At 34.0% G+C, this 22,167-nt stretch overlaps 1 protein-coding gene across 9 annotated transcripts in view; it reads left to right on the top strand.

Annotated features, from left to right (window-relative positions):
* The window catches only part of LOC101894603 (protein still life, isoforms C/SIF type 2), a 287,508-nt gene that overhangs the window by 193,913 nt on the left and 71,428 nt on the right, over nt 1–22,167 (top strand). For all 9 annotated transcript variants that reach the window (XM_059119542.1, XM_059119545.1, XM_059119543.1 and 6 more), the window contains one exon: nt 13,573–13,800. In XM_059119542.1, coding sequence (XP_058975525.1) covers nt 13,573–13,800 — 228 coding nt within the window. The remainder of the gene's footprint in view (nt 1–13,572; nt 13,801–22,167) is intronic.

The raw sequence follows: 22,167 nt of genomic DNA, 5'->3' as shown, positions 1-22,167 counted from the left end.
ATTGTTTTTTTTTACTTTGTTTTTGTTGTTGCTTAATGAACGTTAAAGCGGACAAAGCTCGCCATTGCCACACACATTCACACACACACATGCAATATTCATCGGGGATAAATGCATTGCAACAAAAAGGACCAGACGGCTTTTACAACATTACTTATGCTAAGGCCTGACAATATGTTCCATGTGAGTGTGTACGAGTGTTAGCATGTGTGTGTGTAGCTCGCCATTGTGTGGCACATGTAAATGGACATAATTCCCCGAACATGGAAATTGCACAAATATTTTCCACAGGATATACACCAACAACTAGTTGCAAATTCAAAGGCCTAGCGAGTGAGCGCTTGTTTGTCCGTTTGTGGGAATGTTCGGGGAGATAGAGTTGCGGATTTAGATTTTAAAGATATACCAAATCGACCAAAATTAGACAAAAATTACAGAAAACCTCAGTAGATTATGAAAGTAGAGTAAAAGGTTCGCCATCTGCAGAAGAATACTTGTAGAAGATCTCCTTTCTACAGCAGACCTGCAGAAGGTCTCCTGTTTATAGAAGACCCACAGAAGGTGTTGCAACTACAGAAGACCTGTAAAAGGTCTTTTATTTATAGAAGACCTATCCATAGAAGACCTACAGAAGGTCTTCTATCAATGGAAGACCTAGAAGATCTTCTATTCATAGAAGATCCGCAGAAGGTCTTTTAACCATAAAAGACCAACAATGTCTTGTATCCATAAAAGACCTGTGGCAGCTCTTATGTCTGTAGAAAACGCACAGAAGGTCTTCTGTCCATAGAAGACCTACAGAAGGTCTTCTATCCATAGACGACCTACAGAGAGTCTTCTATCCATAGACGACCTACAGAAGATCTTCTATCCATAGACGACCTACAGAAGGTCTTCTATCCATAGACGACCTACAGAAGGTCTTCCATCCATAGGCGACCTACAGAAGGTCTTCTATCCATAGACGACCTACAGAAGGTCTTCTATCCATAGACGAACTACAGAAGGTCTCCTATCCATAGAAGATCTACAGAAGGTCTTCTATCCATAGAAGACCTGTGGAAGGTCTTCTATCCATAGAAGACCTGTGGAAGGTCTTCCATCCATAGAAGTCCTACAGAAGGTCTTCGATCCATAGAAGATCTGTAGACAGTCTTCCATCCATAGAAGACCTGTAGACGGTCTTCTATTCATAGAAGACCTGTAGAGGGTCTATAGAAGACCTTTATGTATAGAAGACCTTTAAAAGGTCTTCGGTCTATAGAAGATCTCTAGAAGGTCTCATATACAAAATCTACAGAAGGTCTTCTATCAATAAAAGACCTACAGAAGGTCTTCTACCCATAAAAGACCCACAGAAGGTCCATAGAAGACCTGTAGAAGGTCTTCTTTCCATAGAAGACCTGTAGAAGGTCTTCTATCCATAGAAGGCCTGTAGAAGGTCTTCTATCCATAGAAGGCCTGTAGAAGGTCTTCTATTCATAGAAGACCTGTAGAAGCTCTTCTATCCATAGAAGGCCTGTAGAAGGTCTTCTATTCATAGAAGACCTGTAGAAGCTCTTCTATCCATAGAAGAGCTGTAGAAGCTCTTCTATTCATAGAAGAGCTGTAGAAGCTCTTCTATCCATAGAAGAGCTGTAGAAGCTCTTCTATCCATAGAAGAGCTGTAGAAGCTCTTCTATCCATAGAAGAGCTGTAGAAGCTCTTCTATCCATAGAAGAGCTGTAGAAGCTCTTCTATCCATAGAAGAGCTGTAGAAGCTCTTCTATCCATAGAAGAGCTGTAGAAGCTCTTCTATCCATAGAAGAGCTGTAGAAGCTCTTCTATCCATAGAAGAGCTGTAGAAGCTCTTCTATCCATAGAAGAGCTGTAGAAGGTCTTCTATCCATAGAAGAGCTGTTGAAGGTCTTCTATCCATAGAAGAGCTGTTGAAGGTCTTCTATCCATAAAAGAGCTGTTGAAGGTCTGCTATTCATAGAAGACCTACAGAATGTCTTCTATCCATAAAAGACCTACAGAAGGTCTTCTATTCATAGGAGACCAGTAAAAGGTCTTCTATCCATAGAAGTCCTGTGGAAGGTCTTCTATCTTTAGAAGGCCTGTGGAAGCTATTCTCACAATAATAGACCTGTGGAAGGTATTCTGACAATAATAGACCTGTGGAAGGTCTTCTGTCTGAAGAAGACCTATAAAAGGGTCTTCTATCTCTAGAAGACGTGTGGAAAATCTTCTGTATAAAGAAGTCCTCTAGAAGGTCTTCCATCTACAGAAGACCTGTTAAAGGGCTTCTGTCGATAGAAGACCTGTAGAAGGTCTTCTCCCAGTTGTAGATCTTTAAAAGACCTTCCGTCAATGGGAGGCTTGTAGATGGCCTTCTGTCTATAGGAGACCTGTAGAATGTCTTTTGTCTGCAAAAGGACCAGTAGAAGGTCTTCTTTCTACAGGAGACCTGTAGAAGGTATTCTGTCCGTGGAAAACCTACAGAAGGTCTTCTGTCAGTGGAAGATCTGTAGAGGGACTTCTGTCTATAGAAGACCTGTACAAAGTCTTCTGTCTATAGAAGATTTGTCGAAGGTCTTCCGTCTATAGAAGACTTGTACAAAGTATTCTGTCTATAGAAGACCTGTACAAAGTCTTCTATCTATAAAAGATCTGTAAAAAGTCCCCTGGCCGTGAAGACCTGTAGAAGGTCTTCTGGCTATAGAAGACCCGCGGAAGGTCTTATGTCTATAGAAGAGTCGTAAAAGGTCTTCTGTCTAAAGAAGACCTGCCATCTATAGCTGAACTGAAGAAAGTCTTCCATTTACAGAAAATCTGGAGAAAGTCTTCCATCTACTGTGGACCTGTAGAAGGTCTGTCACCTACATAAGACCCGAATAAGGTCTTACATATTCAGAAAATCGATAGAAGGTCTTCCAAGAGGATATATTAATTTTCTCCCCAAAAGGTCTTAAATCGGCCAGCTCTTTTCCCTAACCGTACTTATGCTGATACATTAATATTCCTCCGCTTACAAACCATATGTGTTTGCGGGTCCATGTATTTGCGTTTTCATGATTGTTTGGCGCTACAACTTCTCCTCTTCTTGTTGTTGTTGTTGTTGCTACTACAGTGCGTTGCATTGTGCATACAAATTATGTAAAGCATGCATGCAAACAAGTCGTTTTTTGCGGTTTTCCGGCCTGGCTTTATTGCAGTCAACAACCCCGAAAAAAAATAGCCCCGGAACAACAGCAACAACAAGACGAACAACGAAAAAATATGGGAATTGAGCATTGATTGAATCAGAATTTTATTATGGCTGTCGGTTGCCGTTGTTGTTATTGTTGTGGCGATAGTGGCAGCCGTTGTTCGTGCCACTGATGAGGATGCTGTTGATGCCGCTGCTGCTGTTGCTGCTGGTATTCTTTGAATGGCCGTTCGGGCTTTTTTGCCAAAGAACATTTTTATAATTTCGCCACTTGTATGCCTTTTGACTGATTGTTGTAATGAAATGGTGCAAATGAAACTTGAGGCAGCCGACAACAAACAACAACAACAACAGCTGCAGTTCACACGCCTTACCATCCATCCATCCATCCAACCAACCCGCCATCGAGCCACACAAATGGCATCTTTCCTCAAAATAGGTTGGTATGTCTGCCTTTATGGCGCCTCGATGCTAAGCCCCCAAATGAACGGGATTATTTATTATGATTGGGTGTTTTTTCTGTTATTGTTGTTGTTGCTTCTGCAATTGTTGTTGTTGTTGTTCTTGTTGTAGAGTACTTAAAACAACAGAAAGAAGTGGTAAAACATAATTTTTCCTATGGGAACCAATAGTCAACAACATCGATGGGATTAATGGTATTTTTATTTGCTAAGCCCCCGCCCTCTCCCCCAGAATGTGGAGGAGAAGAGGAAGAAGACGAAAAAAATTATTAAAATTTGTATTAAATTCATTGATCGACATTTTTTAAAGGATAACAGAGACACCATTGGGGCGATTTAAGGGAGGTTTTTTAAGGATGAAACAATAAGTAACGGGGAGAAGTTTTGTAGGACTTTTTGTCAGTCATTTTCGGAGCTGGAAATCGTGGGCATTTCTCCAAAAATGTCAAGGACTTTTAAAAATAAATTTTTGAATTTTTATGGTTATTTTTGGAAAAGATTTTTGGAGAAAAAAAAGAAAACGAAAAAATTATTAAAATTTTTATTAAATTCATTGATCGACATTTTTTAAAGGATTACAGAGACACCATTGGGGGCGATTTAAGGGAGAAGTTTTGAAGAACTTTTTGTCAGACATTTTCAGAGCTGGAAATCGCGGGTGTTTCTCTAAAAATTTGGAGGACTTTTAAAAGGAAATTTTTGAATTTTTTGGATATTTTTGAAAAGATTTAAAAAAAAATGTTGTGCTATTTAATATTTTTTCCAAAGAGTTCTGAACTAAATTTTCTTAAGGGCTACAAAACGAGGAATTTCTGATTTTTTAAGGATATTTCTTCCAGGAAGGAACTAAACAAGAAATACTGCATTTCTAAGAAATTTTTTGCCCACTAAAATTAGGGAAAGAAATCGGATATTTTCAGGGATATTTTTTCAAGGACATCTCAGCTTAAAAATGTGAATTTTTTAAATAAAATATTTTCAAAGCCTATTTTTAAACTCATCATCACGGATTCTAAGAATATTTTGTGAAGGCGTGTTCGACTTAGAAATCATGGATTTTATGAGGAATATTTTTCAAGGAATTTTTCTAAAGGAATCTTTGAGGTCTAATAAAGACTAATGGTCTATTTTATACAAATATTTTTTATGGTTAATTGGACTTTGAGATCGAAAACTTTTTTCAAGGATCATTCAAGGACTCTTAGATATAGAAACAGAGATTTAAATTTTTTCAACGACATTTCAGTTAGACCACTTATATTTTTTAATGAAATATTTTCAAAGCCTATTTCAACCTCATAATCACAGGTTCTAGGAATATTTTGTGAATAATAGTCGATTTTATACAAATATTTTTTGAAGGTTTATTGGACTTTGAAATCGTAGACTTTTTCAAAAATCATTTAAGGATATAGAAACATAGATTTTAATGAATATCTGCTACAGATTATTAGACCTAGAAAACTCAGAGTTTTTAAAAATATATTTTCAAGAAAGAGACAGCCCAGAAATTGACGAGTTTTTAGAAAATAAATTTTTAAAATTAAAAAAAAGATTTTTAGAATAATTTTCAAGGACTATATTTTTACAAAATAAATTTTTAAAATTAAAAAAAAGATTTTTAGAATAATTTTCAAGGACTAGCAGTCTTTAAATTTTTCATTTTTTAATATTTTTTAAGAAATTGTAGACTTTAAAGATTTTCTTCAATAAAAATATGTTGGATATTTTAAGAATATTTGTTTAAGCACCCGCTGGCCTGAATTTTTTTAATATATTGTGGAAGGATGTAGTTTTTTTACCTTGAGCAATATGGCTACAGATGGTATATATCTTTGATACGACCAAAAAGCGCCTGATCGAAAAATAATGATTTTAGATCGTAGGTTTCTTTGGACGAAATCCTTTTCATAATATTTGGAGTCTATCTAGGGGTCTCTGTCCGTTCGTCTGTCAGTCTGTCCGGCTGCGCACAATTGACAAAATTGGCCCACTTCTTCGAAACTTCTCGAATCAAGGGTTAACAGTTTAAATTATCATATCGTTAGTCTGGTAATTTTTGTGTAATTTTTAAAAAATATTTTTAAAGGACTAATTTGTTTAGAAATCCTGAATTTGTTACGAACTCTTTTTTAAAATATTTATTTAAGGGCTAGTAGAAAATTTGGCCTTGTAAAAACCTAATTTAAGAATATTTATCATTATTGGATTTTTTTAAAGAGAATATTTTAAAGGAAATTTTTATGAAGTCCCAGACGCAAAAATTTAGGACTTTTTTAATATTTTATTTAAGATTTTTGTCTGGATTCTTAGAAATATTTTTTAGTTTTGAAGATTAACAAATATACAAACCGTACACTTTTTATGAAGAATTTTTCAGGCTATATTTATATTATTCCGGATATTTTCCTGAAAAAACAAACAAATGTTGTTATCCTTGAATATCAAGGATGAACTAGAAAAATTCACCCATGAAACTATTTTTGAAAACTTCATTCTGGTAGCTCGAAGAGTAAGAAGAAAATATCAAAAAATCGTTGGTGTTAGCTTCGAGATGAGTTTTAAAAAAATTCATCCTGATAGTCCTAAGATTACCTCTAAAAAAATATTCATTGCTTGAAATTAGCTTGAAGAGTCCTTCTGAAAATATTCTTAACAGATTTTCGGTGACAGCCCTAAGGGTTCCTCAAAAAGTACTCTAAAAAAAAAAGCATGCATGTATCCCTGACTCCACGCTAGTAGCCCAAAAAAAGTGTTTAAAAAGCATTTTTAGAAAATAACCTAAATAAACGTAATGTAGCCTAAAATCCCTGGAATAAATTTAGAAATGAGCCAAAAAAAAAACTGCGTGCCTGAGAGGCTTTCAAAAATTCCTACAAACATCTTCAATAATAGCTTTAAGAGTAGTTCGGAAAAAAATCCTTAAATAATCTGCGTTGGCAGCACTGAGAGTCCTTACAAAAAAAAATAGCAATAAATTAACACTACTATCCCTAAGTCCTCCCTAAAATATTCGTAAAAATCCAATCCGTAAACCTAACGAATCCTTAAGCAAATATTCTTAACAAAAAACATTCGGGACCCTAAAAAATCCACACTCGTAGCCTAAAGAGTCCTTTGGAAAATATTTTCTGAATGTTTTCCCAAAAATTAGCTTAAAAACCTGGAAGCCCTAAACGCCCTTTTTTGGCCGCACTGAGAGTCCTTACAAAAAAAGTCACAAGAAATTAACACTACTATCCCTAAGTCCTCCCTAAAATATTCGTAAAAATCCAATCCGGAAATCTTAACAAAAAACATTCGGGTCCTTAAAAAATCCACGCTCGTAGCCAAAAGAGTCCTTGGGAAAAAATTTTAAGAATGTTCACCCTTTCCCAATAATTAGCTTAAAAAACCTGGTAGCCCTAAACGTCCTTTAAAAAAACATAAAAATTCTACGCTGGTTGCCTTCGAAGTCTTTCAGTGTCTGAGTGTCCAAAAAAAAACATGTCATTCAAAAAACTACAATTATTGATCTGTAGATCCTTAAAAACATATTCCTCGAAAATTCGAGATTTTTAGTCATAAGGTTCTTGAAAAAAAAATCGTTAAAAAATTTACTTTCAATTCAAAAAAAATGTCTTTAAAAAATCAAAGTTCACTGCTTATTTGTCCACGTTTGTGGACCCCAGAAAAAATACAAATATTCCTTGATCAATTAGACCTTTGTAAATGTTTTCTTTAAACAATCTAAATTTATCAAATATTTGGTGCTTGACAAAATTGTCTTCTTTAAAAACTCAAAATTTCTTGGTCCTTGAAAAAACCCACATTTGTTGGTCTTTTGGGCCTTAACTTCTTTAAAAAGTCCACGTCTATTGTTCCTTTGAAAAAATTTCTTTAAAAAATCCAAGTTGGTCCTTGAACAAATCTCCTTAAAATTCACGCTTGGTGGTCATATGAAAAAATTATCATGATTATTTATCCTATCATCCTTTAAAAAAAAAAACTCTTTAAAAAATCCTCAACTGAAACTCGACTTGAAAACTTTTTCTTAAAAAAAATCCACGCTTGCTGGTCCTTTGAAAGAATCTTCTGTAAAAAAATCAATATTTGTTGATCCCTTGAAAACATCTTCTTAAAAAGGACACGTTTATTTGGTCCTTTGGAAAAATCTTCTTAAAAACCTCATGTGGATATTTGGTCCTTTGAAAGATCTTCTTAAAAAAATCCATTTGTTGGTCTTCTGAAAAAATCTTCTTTAAATAATCCATGTTTGTTGGTCCTTTGAAAAAAAATGTTCCCATGTTTGTTTTTTTTTTAAACATCCAAGTTCGCAGTTCCTCCGGAACATGTTTTTTTGGGTCATTTGGTCCTTTTAAAGAAATTTCTTTAAAAGTTTATTTTTATTGGCCATTAAAAAAATCTTCCATAAAAATCCACGTTTTGTGGGTCCTTAAAAAATACCAAATAAAAAAACACATTTTCTGATCCTTTGAAAAACTCTCCTTTAAAAATCCAGGTTAATTGGTCATATAGTACTCTGAAACATCTTCTTTCAAAAAATCTACGTTTGTTGGTCCTTGAAAAATTCTTATTAAAATATCCACATTTTTGGTCCTTTAAAAAATCTTCTCAGAAAAATCTACGTTTGTTGGTCCTTTGAAAAACAATTTCTTTACAAATTTCAAGTTTTTTTATCATTTGAAAAAAAAAACACATCCGCTGATGCTTCACGTCTTCTTTAAAAATCAATGCTTGTTGATCCTTCTTTAGGATATCCTCGTTTCTTGGATCCTTTGGGAAAAAAAATCCTATGTAAAATCCGAAATTGTTGGTCCTTTGAAAAAATCTTCTTAAATAAATCCACGATTGTTGGACCTTTGGAAAAATCTCTTACAAAAAATCCGGGTTTGTTGATGCTTTGAAAAAAATATTCTTTAATAAATCCAGGTTTGTTAGTCCCTTGAAAAAATCTTCATTGATTTTTCAACCTCAGTTGGTCCTCTTCTTATCTCTTATAAAAAGTCCGCATATGGTGATCCTTTAAAAACATTCTTTAAAAAATTCCACGTTTATTTTCCCTTTAGAAAAATCTATTATAAAAAATCCGCATTTAGTGATCCTTTAAAAATATTCTTTAAAAAATTCCACGTTTGTTGGTCCATTGAAAAAATCTTCCTTAAAAAATCCACATTTGTTGATTCTTGAAAGAGAATTTTTTTAGAAACTCCCCATTTATTCGTCCTTTGAAAATATCTTCTTTAAAAAACATGCCAGAGGTAATTTTAACCTGTCAATAAAATTATATTTTCTCTCTTCTTCCTCCTTTTTTAAATTACCCCTTTCGAAAGAAGTTAAATGACTCTGACATAATGCGATTCTTAATTTTTGCCTTCAATTACGGGATTAAATTGAAAGGCCAATATTATTATGAATTTCCAATGAAATTAGGTGGCGGAAGTGCAGTCGCCTTTCCTTTACATTGCATCCTTTCTTACAATTCTATAAAAAGGGAATTACACATTTACCTGATATGTGTGTGCGTGAGTGTGTGTGTTGAGGAATTTTTCGCAACACAATCAACAAGAACGACAACAACAAAAACAGCACCAGCAGAATTTCCAATTCATTACATTTTGAATGAAGTTTACGATTTACAAGGACGTGGTTGAGGGGAGGGGTTCCGAAATATTTTTGACGAAAAAAAATTAAAGTTTTGCAAAAGTTTTTTTTTTTTTTGAAAGGACCAATAAACGGGTATTTTTTAAAGAAGATTTTTTCAAAGGATTTTTGAAGACGATTTTTAAAGTTTCAATAAACGTGGATTTTTTTAAGAACATTTTTTCGAAGGACGAAATGACCAATAAACGTGGATTTTTAAAAGGATTTTTTCGAAGGACGAAATGAACAATAAACGTGGATTTTTTAAAGGATTTTTTCAATAGACGAAATGACCAATAAACGTGGATTTTTTAAAGGATTTTTTAGAAGGACGAAATGACCAATAAACCTGGATTTTTTAAAGGATTTTTTCGAAGGACGAAATGACCAATAAACGTGGATTTTTTTAAGAACATTTTTTAGAAGGACGAAATGACCAATAAACGTGGATTTTTAAAAGGATTTTTTCGAAGGACGAAATGAACAATAAACGTGGATTTTTTAAAGGATTTTTTCGAAGGACAAAATGACCAATAAACGTGGATTTTTTAAAGGATTTTTTAGAAGGACGAAATGACCAATAAACGTGGATTTTTTAAAGGATTTTTTCGAAGGACGAAATGACCAATAAACGTGGATTTTTTAAAGGATTTTTTCAAAGGACGAAATGACCAATAAACGTGGATTTTTAAAAGGATTTTTTAGAAGGACGAAATGACCAATAAACGTGGATTTTTTAAAGGATTTTTTAGAAGGACGAAATGACCAATAAACGTGGATTTTTTAAAGGATTTTTTCGAAGGACGAAATGACCAATAAACGTGGATTTTTTAAAGGATTTTTTCGAAGGACGAAATGACCAATAAACGTGGATTTTTTAAAGGATTTTTTCGAAGGACGAAATGACCAATAAACGTGGATTTTTTAAAGGATTTTTTCGAAGGACGAAATGACCAATAAACGTGGATTTTTTAAAGGATTTTTTCGAAGGACGAAATGACCAATAAACGTGGATTTTTTAAAGGATTTTTTCGAAGGACGAAATGACCAATAAACGTGGATTTTTTAAAGAATTTTTTTCGAAGGACGAAATGACCAATAAACGTGGATTTTTTAAAGGATTTTTTCGAAGGACGAAATGACCAATAAACGTGGATTTTTTAAAGGATTTTTTCGAAGGACGAAATGACCAATAAACGTGGATTTTTTAAAGGATTTTTTCGAAGGACGAAATGACCAATAAACGTGGATTTTTTAAAGGATTTTTTCGAAGGACGAAATGATCAATAAACGTGGATTTTTTAAAGGATTTTTTCGAAGGACGAAATGACCAATAAACGTGGATTTTTTAAAGGATTTTTTCGAAGGACGAAATGACCAATAAACGTGGATTTTTTAAAGGATTTTTTCGAAGGACGAAATGACCAATAAACGTGGATTTTTTAAAGGATTTTTTCGAAGGACGAAATGACCAATAAACGTGGATTTTTTAAAGGATTTTTTCGAAGGACGAAATGACCAATAAACGTGGATTTTTTAAAGGATTTTTTCGAAGGACGAAATGACCAATAAACGTGGATTTTTTAAAGGATTTTTTCGAAGGACGAAATGACCAATAAACGTGGATTTTTTAAAGGATTTTTTCGAAGGACGAAATGACCAATAAACGTGGATTTTTTAAAGGATTTTTTCGAAGGACGAAATGACCAATAAACGTGGATTTTTTAAAGGATTTTTTCGAAGGACGAAATGACCAATAAACGTGGATTTTTTAAAGGATTTTTTCGAAGGATGAAATGATCAATAAACGTGGATTTTTTAAAGGATTTTTTCGAAGGACGAAATGACCAATAAACGTGGATTTTTTAAAGGATTTTTTCGAAGGACGAAATGACCAATAAACGTGGATTTTTAAAGGATTTTTTCGAAGGACGAAATGACCAATAAACGTGGATTTTTTAAAGGATTTTTTCGAAGGACGAAATGACCAATAAACGTGGATTTTTTAAAGGATTTTTTCGAAGGACAAAATGACAAAATAGCGTGGATTTTTTAAAGGATTTTTTCGAAGGACGAAATGACCAATAAACGTGGATTTTTTAAAGGATTTTTTCGAAGGACAAAATGACAAAATAGCGTGGATTTTTTAAAGGATTTTTTCGCAGGTCGAAATGACTAATAAACGTGGATTTTTTAAAGGATTTTTTCGAAAGACGAAATGACCAATAAACGTGGATTTTTTAAGAACATTTTTTCGAAGGACGAAATGACCAATAAACGTGAATTTTTAAAAGGATTTTTTTCGAAGGACGAAATGAACAATAAACGTGGATTTTTTAAAGGATTTTTTCGAAGGACGAAATGACCAATAAACGTGGATTTTTTAAAGGATTTTTTCGAAGGACCAATAAACGTGGATTTTTTAAAGGATTTTTTCGAAGGACCAATAAACGTGGATTTTTTAAAGGATTTTTTCGAAGGACCAATAAACGTGGATTTTTTAAAGGATTTTTTCGAAGGACGAAATGACCAATAAACGTGGATTTTTTAAAGGATTTTTTCGAAGGACGAAATGACCAATAAACGTGGATTTTTTAAAGGATTTTTTCGAAGGACGAAATGACCAATAAACGTGGATTTTTTAAAGGATTTTTTCGAAGGACGAAATGACCAATAAACGTGGATTTTTTAAAGGATTTTTTCGAAGGACGAAATGTCCAAATAACTTGGATTTTTAAAGGATTTTTTCGAAGAACAAAATGAAAAAATAGCGTGGATTTTTTAAAGGATTTTTTCGCAGGACGAAATGACTAATACACGTCAATTTTTTTAAATCGACGAACGAAATGATTTTTATAAAATTTAAAATGACCAATAAACGTGGAGTTTTTAAAGGATTTTTTCGAAGGACGAAATGACCAATAAACGAACGAAATGATTCTTTTAAAATTTAAAATGACCAATAAACGTGGAGTTTTTAAAGGATTTTTTCGAAGGACAAAATGACAAAATAGCGTGGATTTTTTAAAGGATTTTTTCGAAAGACGAAATGACCAATAAACGTGGATTTTTAAAGGACTGTTTCGATTGACGAAATGACCAATAAACATGGATTTTTTAATGACGAATAAGCGTGGATTTTTTAAAGGATTTTTAAAAGGACGATTTTTAAAGATTTTTTAAAGGACCAACAAACGTGAATTTTTTTAAAGGACCAACAAACGTGATTTTTTTTAAAGGACCAACAAACGTGAATTTTTTAAAAAGATTTTTTTCAAAGGACGAAATGACTACTAAAAATTATTTTTTCAAAAAAAAAAACTCACAGGACCAAAAAACGTGGGTTTTTATAGATTTTTCCAAAGGACGAACAAACGTGGATTTCAGCGGACGTAGATTTTAAAGAGGACCAAAGAGAATTTGTCATCGAACGTGGTTTTTAAAGTTTTTTTTTTCAAAGGACCACAGAGGATTTTACATCGGACGTGGATTTTTAAAATTTTTTTTCAAGGGACCAAAGCCGATTTTTCAAAGAATCAACGGACGTGGGTTTTTTCAAAGGTCCAAAGAGGATTTTTCAAAGGACCAACAAACGTGGATTAAATAAAGAGGTTTTTTTTAAGAACCAGAAGAAACCTCCAAAGGACCATAGAGGATTTTTTAAAGAGGTTTTTTCAAAGGGCCAAAGAGGATTTTTCAAAGGACGTGGACTTTTCAATGGACGTAGATTTTTTAAAAGAAGAATTTTCAAGGGACCACATAGGATTTTTCAAAGGACGACGATTTTTTAAAGGACGTAGATTTTTTAAAGGGGAATTTTTAAAAGACCAAAAAGGATTTTTCGAAGGGAGTAGATTTTTTAAAAGAAGAATTTTTAAAGGAGGATTTTTCAACGGACGTGGATTTTTTAAAGAACGTAAACTTTTTAAAAGAAGAATTTTCAAGGGACCAAAGGGGATTTTTCAAAGGACGTGGATTTTTTAAAGAACGTAGATTTTTTTAAAGAGGAATTTCCAAAGGACCAAAGATGATTTTTCAAAGGACCAACAATTTTTTTAAACAGCTTTTTTCAAAGGATCACTAAACGTGTTTTTTTTAGAGAATTTTTTAAATGACTCCTCTGTCCCACCATTTATATGTATTCGGAGATATGACTATGTGTTATCTTTTCTCTTCTCGTTTTTTATTTCGCCTGCAATCTATTTTATTAATGTGCAATTGTATTTGTAACTCATGTATGTGTGCGTGTGTGTGTTTTTTTTTCTCATTTCATTCCAGCTCAATTCGCGCGATGAACCAGAAAAAACCTTCAAAGTTGCCATGCCGGACAATGCTTATTCAACGGTTTATCTGCGCGATGCCATGTCGGTGGAAGAGTTTCTGGCCAGTGCCTGCGCCCGACGTAATCTCAATCCCATGGAACACTTTGTGCGTGTTAAAAAGCGACGTGACATGGAGGATCACAATTACTTTGTGCCACATCGCAACGATTTGATAGAGAATTATGTAAGTACAAAAGCAACAACAACAACAAGACTGGCTAACAAGATTGGCCAACAATCAACAAATTAATATCCTGTCAAAGAAGCCAAAGGAGCGTACGTGTGTGTGCGATAAGGGTGGAGGGAGGGTGATAGGATATGCAGAGGTGGCTAACTTTAATATTCTCCAGCTAAACGTTATGAAACTCAACAGGTCAACTTTTTTTCCCGACACCCTGGAGCAATGACTTTGTCTCAAAGCTTTCTTTTCTTTTCTCTCCTCTTTTTCTATTTTTTTTTTGACGAACATGAGGTGTTGAAGTCAAAAGAAAGGAAAACTTTCCAGACTGTCATTGTTGTTTTGTTTCTGTAATGGCTGGTGTCCATTATTTCATTGCTATGCTGTCCGGCTGGCTGGCTGACTGGCTACCGGACAAGTTGAACAATAATGACTGGTCAGCATGTCAAAAGGATATCATGATTGTGGCCAGGACATTGTTGCAATATGCGTCTTTGTTGATGGACCCTATCTGTTGCACTTTCCACATCCGCAGCACACGTCTCTACAAAAGGAGAAAATGTTATTTGTTTGATAACAGCGATGTTACCTTCCTCAGACACCCGCCACACCTCCCTCCCTCTCCACAACACTTCTCTCTCTATCTCTTTGCCACCTAAAAAGAAAGTCGGGTCAAAAGGTTTGCACTTTGATCTGCCAGCAACAGCGCTTTGTTATTTGTCCCCCATCGTCAACGCCGTTGCCATTTCATCTTTGTCATCGGTCCAAGCCACTTACTCACTCATTTACTCATCCGCCCAGCCCACTCACTTTATATACGTTTTTCTGTCCATTTATTAGCTTCTTCTCTGAAGCAACAGTCCGAGGACAAAAATGCAAATGAAATCTCATAGCTGATGACAAGACCACATAATGGACCCATACGAGTAGAGGAGGGTCCATCCTCCATCCAAGCGAGCATGGTCTGTTGCATTTTTTTTTTTTTTTTGCTGTTGTTACAGAAGTGGTCGTTAGCTGCAGATGAAACAGGACATTGATTGTGTTCTTGTTTTTTTTTTTGAGCTATAACAACTAAACTTTTTAACGGAAGTTAGCCATGAGAATTTCGGTGGTGGCGGTGGTGAAGGACAATAGGGCCTTCACAATATGCTTATGTGTGAATGGCGGAATTAAAACAAACACTTTTGGCAGGATAATTGTCATAGGGAAAAGGACCAAAAACAAAGGGAAAAAGGGAATGCTCCACAGGTTTACCTTTTTAAAAGGATTTTTTTAAAGGACCACCAAATGTGAATTTCTTTTAAAGATTTTTTGAAGGGCCAAAAAAAGCGAGGACGTTTAAAGAAGGTTTTTCGAAGAATGTATTCAATATACCTGATTTTTTTAAATAACGTTTTTTCAAACGACAAACAAACGTGGACTTTTTTAGAGAAAATTGTTTCCAAAGGACCAAAAAAGTCGATTTTTAAGAAGATTTTTTAAAGAATAATTTTTTTGTAGGACCAGAAAACCTGAATTTTTTAGAGAAGATTTTTTAAAAGGAAATTCTTTTAAGGACCTACAAACGTTGATTTTTCAATGAAGATTTATTTTAAAGGACCTACAAACTTGAACTTTTTAAAGAAAAAATCCTTTAAAACTTTCCGTCCTTAAAAAAAAAAAATCTTAAAAACTCAAGACCTTCGTCATGGTCATTTCATCCTTCGAAAAAATGCTTTAAAGCTCCCCGTCCTTAGAAAAAAACTTTAAAAACTCCACGTCCCTCGTCATGACCTTTTCGTCCTTCAAAAAAAATCCTTTAAAAATCCCCGTCCTTAGGAAAAACTTTAAAAACTCCTCGTCTTTAGATATAATCCTTTAAAAATTCACGTTTGTTGATCCATTATTGGCAATTGCATACCTTGAAAAAAATTCTTTAAAAAAATCTTGTTTATAGGTCTTTTTATCCTTTGAAAGAAAAATCCTTTAAAATATTTCACGTTTGTTGGTCAATTATTGGTCATCTCGTCCTTTGAAAAAAAAATCCTTTAAAAATCCCCGTCCTTAGAAAAAAAAAAACGTTAAAAACTCCACGTCCTTAGTCATGGTCATCTCGTTCTAGGAAAAAAATTCTTTAAAAAATCCCCGTTCTTAGAAAAAAAAACTTGAAAAACTCCGATTCCTTAGAAATAATCGTTTCAAAAATCCACGTTTGTTGATTGATAATTGGTCATTACATCTTTCGAAAAAATCCTTTAAAAAATCCAGGTTGTTGATCAATAATTGGTTATTTCGTCCTTCGAAAACAAATCCTTTAAAAAACCTACGTCCTTAAAAAATCCTCGTACTCCGCAAAAATCCGTTAAAAAATCCAGGTACTTCACAAAAACCCTTTAAAAAATCCACGTCCTTAAAAAATCCACGTACTTCACATAAATCCTTTAAAAAATCCACGTCTTGTGAAAAAAAAATCCTTCAAAAATCCACACCGTAGGAAAATATCCTTTAAATAATCCACGTCCTTTTTAAAAAAATCCTTTAAAAATCCACACATTACAAAAATATCCTTTAAATAATCCACGTCCTTCGCAAAAATCCTTTAAAAATCCACACCAATAAACATATCCTATAAAAATCCACACCAATAAACATATCCTATAAAAATCCACACCTATAGATATATCCTATAAAAATCCACGTCCTTTGAAAAAATCCTTTTAAAATTCCACGTCCTTTGAAAAAATCCTTTTAAAATTCCACGTCCTTTGAAAAAATCCCTTTAAAATTCCACGTCCTTTGAAAAAATTCTTTAAAAAATCCACGTCCTTTGAAAAAATTCTTTAAAAAATCCACGTCCTTTGAAAAAGTCCTTTTAAAAATCCACGTCCTTTGAAAAAATCCTTTTAAAATCCACGTCCTTTAAAAAAGATCCTATAAAAATCCACGTCCTTTAAAAAAGATCCTATAAAAATCCACGTCCTTAGAAAAAAATACTTTAAAAGATCCACGTCCTTAGAAAAAAATCCTTTAAAAATCCACGTCCTTAGAAAAAAATCATTAAAAAATCCACATCCTTAGAAAAAAATACTTTAAAAATTCAACGTCTTTAGAAAAAATCCTTTAAAAATCCACGTCCTTAGAAAAAAAATCCTTTAAAAATCCACGTCCTTAGAAAAAAAATCCTTTAAAAATCCACGTCCTTAGAAAAAAAATTATTTAAAAATCCACGTCCTTAAAAAAATCCTTTAAAAATCCACATCCTTAGAAAAAAAACGTTAAAAAATCCACATCCTTAGAAAAAAACGTTAAAAAATCCACGTTTTTTGAAAAAATCTTTTAAAAATCCACGTCCTTTGAAAAAATCCTTTAAAAATCCAGGTCCTTAAAAAAAACCTTTAAAAATCCACGTCCTTAGAAAAAAAAACGTTAAAAAATCCACGTCCTTTGAAAAAATCTTTAAAAAATCTACGTCCTTTGAAAAAATTCCGTCCTTAGAATAAATTCTTCATTTCGACCTTTGAAAAAAAAAATTTAAGTCCACGTTTATTGGTCATTTTGTCCTATGAAAATTGGTCATTGATCCTTGACAATATTTTCTTAAAAAATCCTCGTTTTGCAATAAACGCGGATCAAGACAACATCTTCTTTAAAAATCCGCGTTTATTGGTCATTAGATCCTTTCTTTAAAAACTCCGTAAATTGTTCATTAGATACTTTCATTAAAAAATCCTCGTTTATTGGTCGTTTAGGCCTTTCATTAAAAAAATCTTCGTTCATTGGTCGTTAGGTCCTTTCTTTAAAAAATCCTAGTTTATTGGTCATTAGATCATTTTTCTTATAAAATCCACCACCGGCCATTTGGTCCTTGACAACATCTTCTTAAAAATCAGCGTTTATTGGTCATTTGGTCCTTGACAATATTTTCTTCAAAAAATCCACGTTTATTGGTCGTTAGGTCCTTTCGTTAAAAAATCCACATTTATTGGTCATTTCGTCCTCAAAAAAATCTTGTAAAAAATCCATGACCATTAGGTCTTTTTTAAAAAAATCAACGTTTATTGATGATTTGGTCCTTTGAGTTCTTTTTAAAAAAAAATGCACGATTATTGGTAATTTTTTTTAGAAAAAAAACAAATGCTAGTCCCAAATTACAATTGAAATTTTTTTTCTGCCAAAAAAAAAAATTGCCCTCAATTTTATTTAATTAGAATGCAGTTTATTTTGTTGAGTGTCAAAAAAAAAAAAAACAAAAAACAACAAAACTGCTGTTGTTTAATTTGTCGAGTAGATTGTTGTCATCATCATCGTCCTTGATTGATGGAGAGCTATATGAGACAAAAATTCAAATAATACCGACAATAGTTTCGTACAAAATTTTAATTGAAAATCCTTTTGTTTTGCGAATCGTTTTTTTTTTTTTGCATACAATATGAAGTTATTTGTTTTGATTACAGCACAAAAAAACCAACAAAAATTAAATATGTAATAAATATTTTGCAGGCATCAGCTAGTTGTCTATGAGCAATTTTTTAGGTTATATGGCAGGCGGAAAAATAAATTTGTTGTGACTGTAATTTTAGCTCAAACAATTCATTATGGATTTTCGTTTATTTATTTTTTATTATTATTATATACAGGGTGGGATATAAAAAAACTGCAACAAAGTCAGAAGCCATAATTTTTAAATTTTTGTTTTTTTTTTTTCAATTTTATTTAATGAAAGCAAAAAATATCGGAAATAGCATTAAATTTTAGAATAAGTTTAGATTTGTTGCAAATGGTTACCTTTGGCACGAATTATGGCCTTCAAAAGGGCAAATGAAACCGTCTCACCCTGCTCGAATGTTGCTCTCCGGTATTTTGGCCCATTCCCGGCGAAGCGCTTGCTTGAGGTGTTCGACACTTTGGTATTTTTTAGTGCCAACCTTGCTTTCCAAAATAGTCCAGACACAATAGTCCAACGGATTGGTATCCGGAGATTTTGATGGCCTTTGTTCGCTGGAAATGAAGAGAGGAACCTCATTTTGTAACCATTCTTGGGTAGCGCGTGCTGAGTGCAAGGAACCTTATTTTATGACCATTCTAGGGTGGCGCGTGCTGAGGGCGACGGTGCTGAGTCCTGTTGGAATGTCCAAGGTCTGCGGCCCAAATGTTTGCCTGTCCAAGGCTTTAATACACCCTCCAAAATATTTTCGCGATAAAATTCATATTCTGATGCCACGGTCGATTAATACGAGCGTAGAGCGACCATCGGCTTTTATGGCGGGCCACACCATCACCATGGCCGGCCATTGTGCGCTGGAAATAAAGCGAGGCACCTCATTCTGTGACCATTCTTGGGTGGCGCGTGCTGAGTCCTGTTGGAATTTCCAAGGTTTGCGGCCAAAATGTTTGCGTGCCCAAGGCTTTAATACACCCTCCAGAATATTTTCGCTATAATATTCGGCAAACATTCTGTCACGGTCCATTAATACGAGCGGAGAGCGGCTATCGCCTGTTATGGCGGCCCACACCATCACCATGGCCGGCGCTTGAGTTCTGGTGCCAGCCACCCGAAGTTGAACATTTTCAGCTAACCTCTTTGGCAGGTTAACACGATCATTTTGTTTGTTTACAAACTGCTGCTGGACAACGAATGTTTTCTCATCGGAGACGGAGAAAACCGAATTCGGCAGTTCACCACTTTCGGCCAAGCGAAGCAACTCTCTTTAGCACTTTTGAGTCTATTTTCTTTCTGTTGCCGGGTAGGTTCTTGCACTTTTTGTAATTTCAATGGCTTTACCCCCGAGATCATTTTTCAATATTTGCCGAATTGAATATTGCGATATGTTCAGCTCACGAGCAATTTTTCGGCCACTGCGACGCGGGTTTCGATCAAGTAGCTTCTTTACTTTTCGAACCATTTCTGCTGCTGCTGTTGCTGTTTTCTGCCGTTCACTTCCTTGACATTGGGCTACGCTACCATTATCACGGAAGCGGAGCGATGGTACGAGACACAAAAGATTTATTCACATTTAAATGCTGATCGTGCCAAGGAGGTCAGCTGAAAATGTGCACCTTCGGTTGGCCACCAGAACTCTAGCGCCGGCCTTGGTGATGGTATGGGCCGCCATAACAGCCGATGGTCGCTCTCCGTTCGTATTAATCGACCGTGGCATCAGAATAAATGCCGAATATTATCGCGAAAATATTCTGGAGGGTGTATTAAAGCCTTGGACTTTAGCCACTTGTGGTTCTCCTGCCAAATACAAAAAGAAATCACACTATCACGCTTCGATTCCATCACGAATAACTTTTTTTCTGGAAAATTCTCACCAAAATGATTTTGTACGCTTGTTAACAATATAATGAGCTGTCACTGGAATAATTTTAACAGCTGTCGGACGAGTGGCTTAGAAATGACAGCAGTCTGAAGTTGGTTGCAGTTTTTTTCGCCTCCACCTCTTTTTACCCTCTGTAGCCATATGGGTGAATGTATAAATAACTATATCCTTCAACAAAATATTCTCAAAAATCCAATAGTTTTAGGCCTACCGGTGTGCTTGAATAAAAATTCTTAATATATCCAAAATATGTTTGCTGAAAAAAATATTTAAAGTCTACAATTCCTTCAAAAAATATTAAAAAATGAAAAAAAATTGAAGACTCCTAGTCCTTGAAAATTTGTCTTAAAAATCTTTTTTTTTTTCAATTTTAAAATATCCAAAATATTTTTTGATGAAGAAAATTTTGAAAGTCTACAATTCCTTGAAAAATATTAAAAAAAAAAATCAAAGACTGCTAATCCTTGAAAATTCGTCTTAAAAATCTTTTTTATTTCAATTTTAAAATATCCCAAATATTTTTGTTGAAGAAAATCTTGGAAGTCTACAAATCCTTGAAAAATACTAAAAAATAAAAAAGGCCTCCTAGTCCTTGAAAATTATTCTTAAAAATCCTTTTTTTCAATTTTAAAAATTTATTTTAAATAGGGCAATTTTCCAACCATCCTCATACGACCCTTATTTTTAGGAGATGAATATTTGGAGTAATTTCTGCAAATATGACTTCTCAATTGTCACACAATAAATTGTCCTTACAAAATCCCTTAAAATCCTTGCAAACAAATTAATCCAGAAATTTACAATTAGCCATAATTAACTTTGAAATTTATGAATATTTCAAGCAATCCAAACATTTTACTAATGTGAGTTATTAAATACCTGCAATACTACCTTACGAAGTCAACTCCCTCTCTTATGTCCCCACACACACACACCTATTACACATCTGAAAACAAAAGGATACAACAACATTATCCTCATAAACACGCCAGCTATACAGACAGCCAGCCGTCCATCCGCTCAGCCATCGTTGCAGCAAAGCAGCAATTACTTGCTTTTCAATTTCAAACTCAAATATTGGCAGCTACTATTTCTTGGATCCATCAAAGGCGAGATAATGTTGACCATCGTCTTTGTGCGGATGTGTGGGTGTGTGTTGGAAGAATTTTATATCCTGGCTGATACCTTTCATTGTAAATTCCATCCTGGCATTTTGCACAAACGAATTAATGAATAAAAACAAACAAAAAGCTTGGCTGATAGACAGACAGACCGACAGTTGACCGGAAGATGTGTCGTTTTCGCCATTAGGTGTCTGTTTACCGCCACTACTCTTCTATACTCTTCTCTCACTATCTGTTGACAAATTGAAAAGCTAATAAATCGATCCGCATAGATATGTAAAAGCCAGACAAAAGTTAGCTATGGATGTACTGAGAAATTGAGCGAAGCCCCAGATATTTACCCACTGAATGACAAATGGGAATTAATGGATGACCGGTTCTGCGTGTGAAGTAGAGAGTTGTCTGGAAGTCAAAAGTCGTAAAATTGTTTGCCGGGAACATTATTTGAGCAAATTAATGACTGGAGGTTAATTTTATTGAAGTTTGGCGGACATTAATTGATTTGCAAAGATTTGCCAAAAGGACCAAAAAAACTGGAATTGTTAGCTAATATTTTTTTCCAAGGACTATCCAAAAAGGATTTCTTAAAAAGAAATTCTGAAAGGACAAAAAAACATGGACTATTTGAAAGACGATTTTTCAAATGATAACGAAAAGAGGAATTTTTTAAAGGGCGCAATGATCAATAACTCCGATTTTTAAAGAAGTTATTCCCAAAGGACCTAAATATGAGAACTATTTTTTAAAAAATTATTCGTCGACGTTTCGGATTTATTAAAGAATTAAAAAAAAATTCAAGGAAAATCTTTTAGGAAAAAAAATACCAAACAATATTTTTTTTAAGAGAAAATGTTGTCAAGGACCAAATGACCAATAAACGTGGATTTTCAGAGAAGGACCAGATGATCAAAAATTTGGTAATTCGATCCCTGGGAAAAATATTTTTT

This window comes from Musca domestica, unplaced genomic scaffold, assembly GCF_030504385.1.
Source record: "Musca domestica strain aabys unplaced genomic scaffold, Musca_domestica.polishedcontigs.V.1.1 15, whole genome shotgun sequence".
In the NCBI taxonomy this organism is placed as follows: domain Eukaryota; kingdom Metazoa; phylum Arthropoda; class Insecta; order Diptera; family Muscidae; genus Musca; species Musca domestica.
The sequence above is the reverse complement of the archived record's forward strand: the minus strand, read 5'-3'. Positions and strand labels throughout refer to the sequence as shown.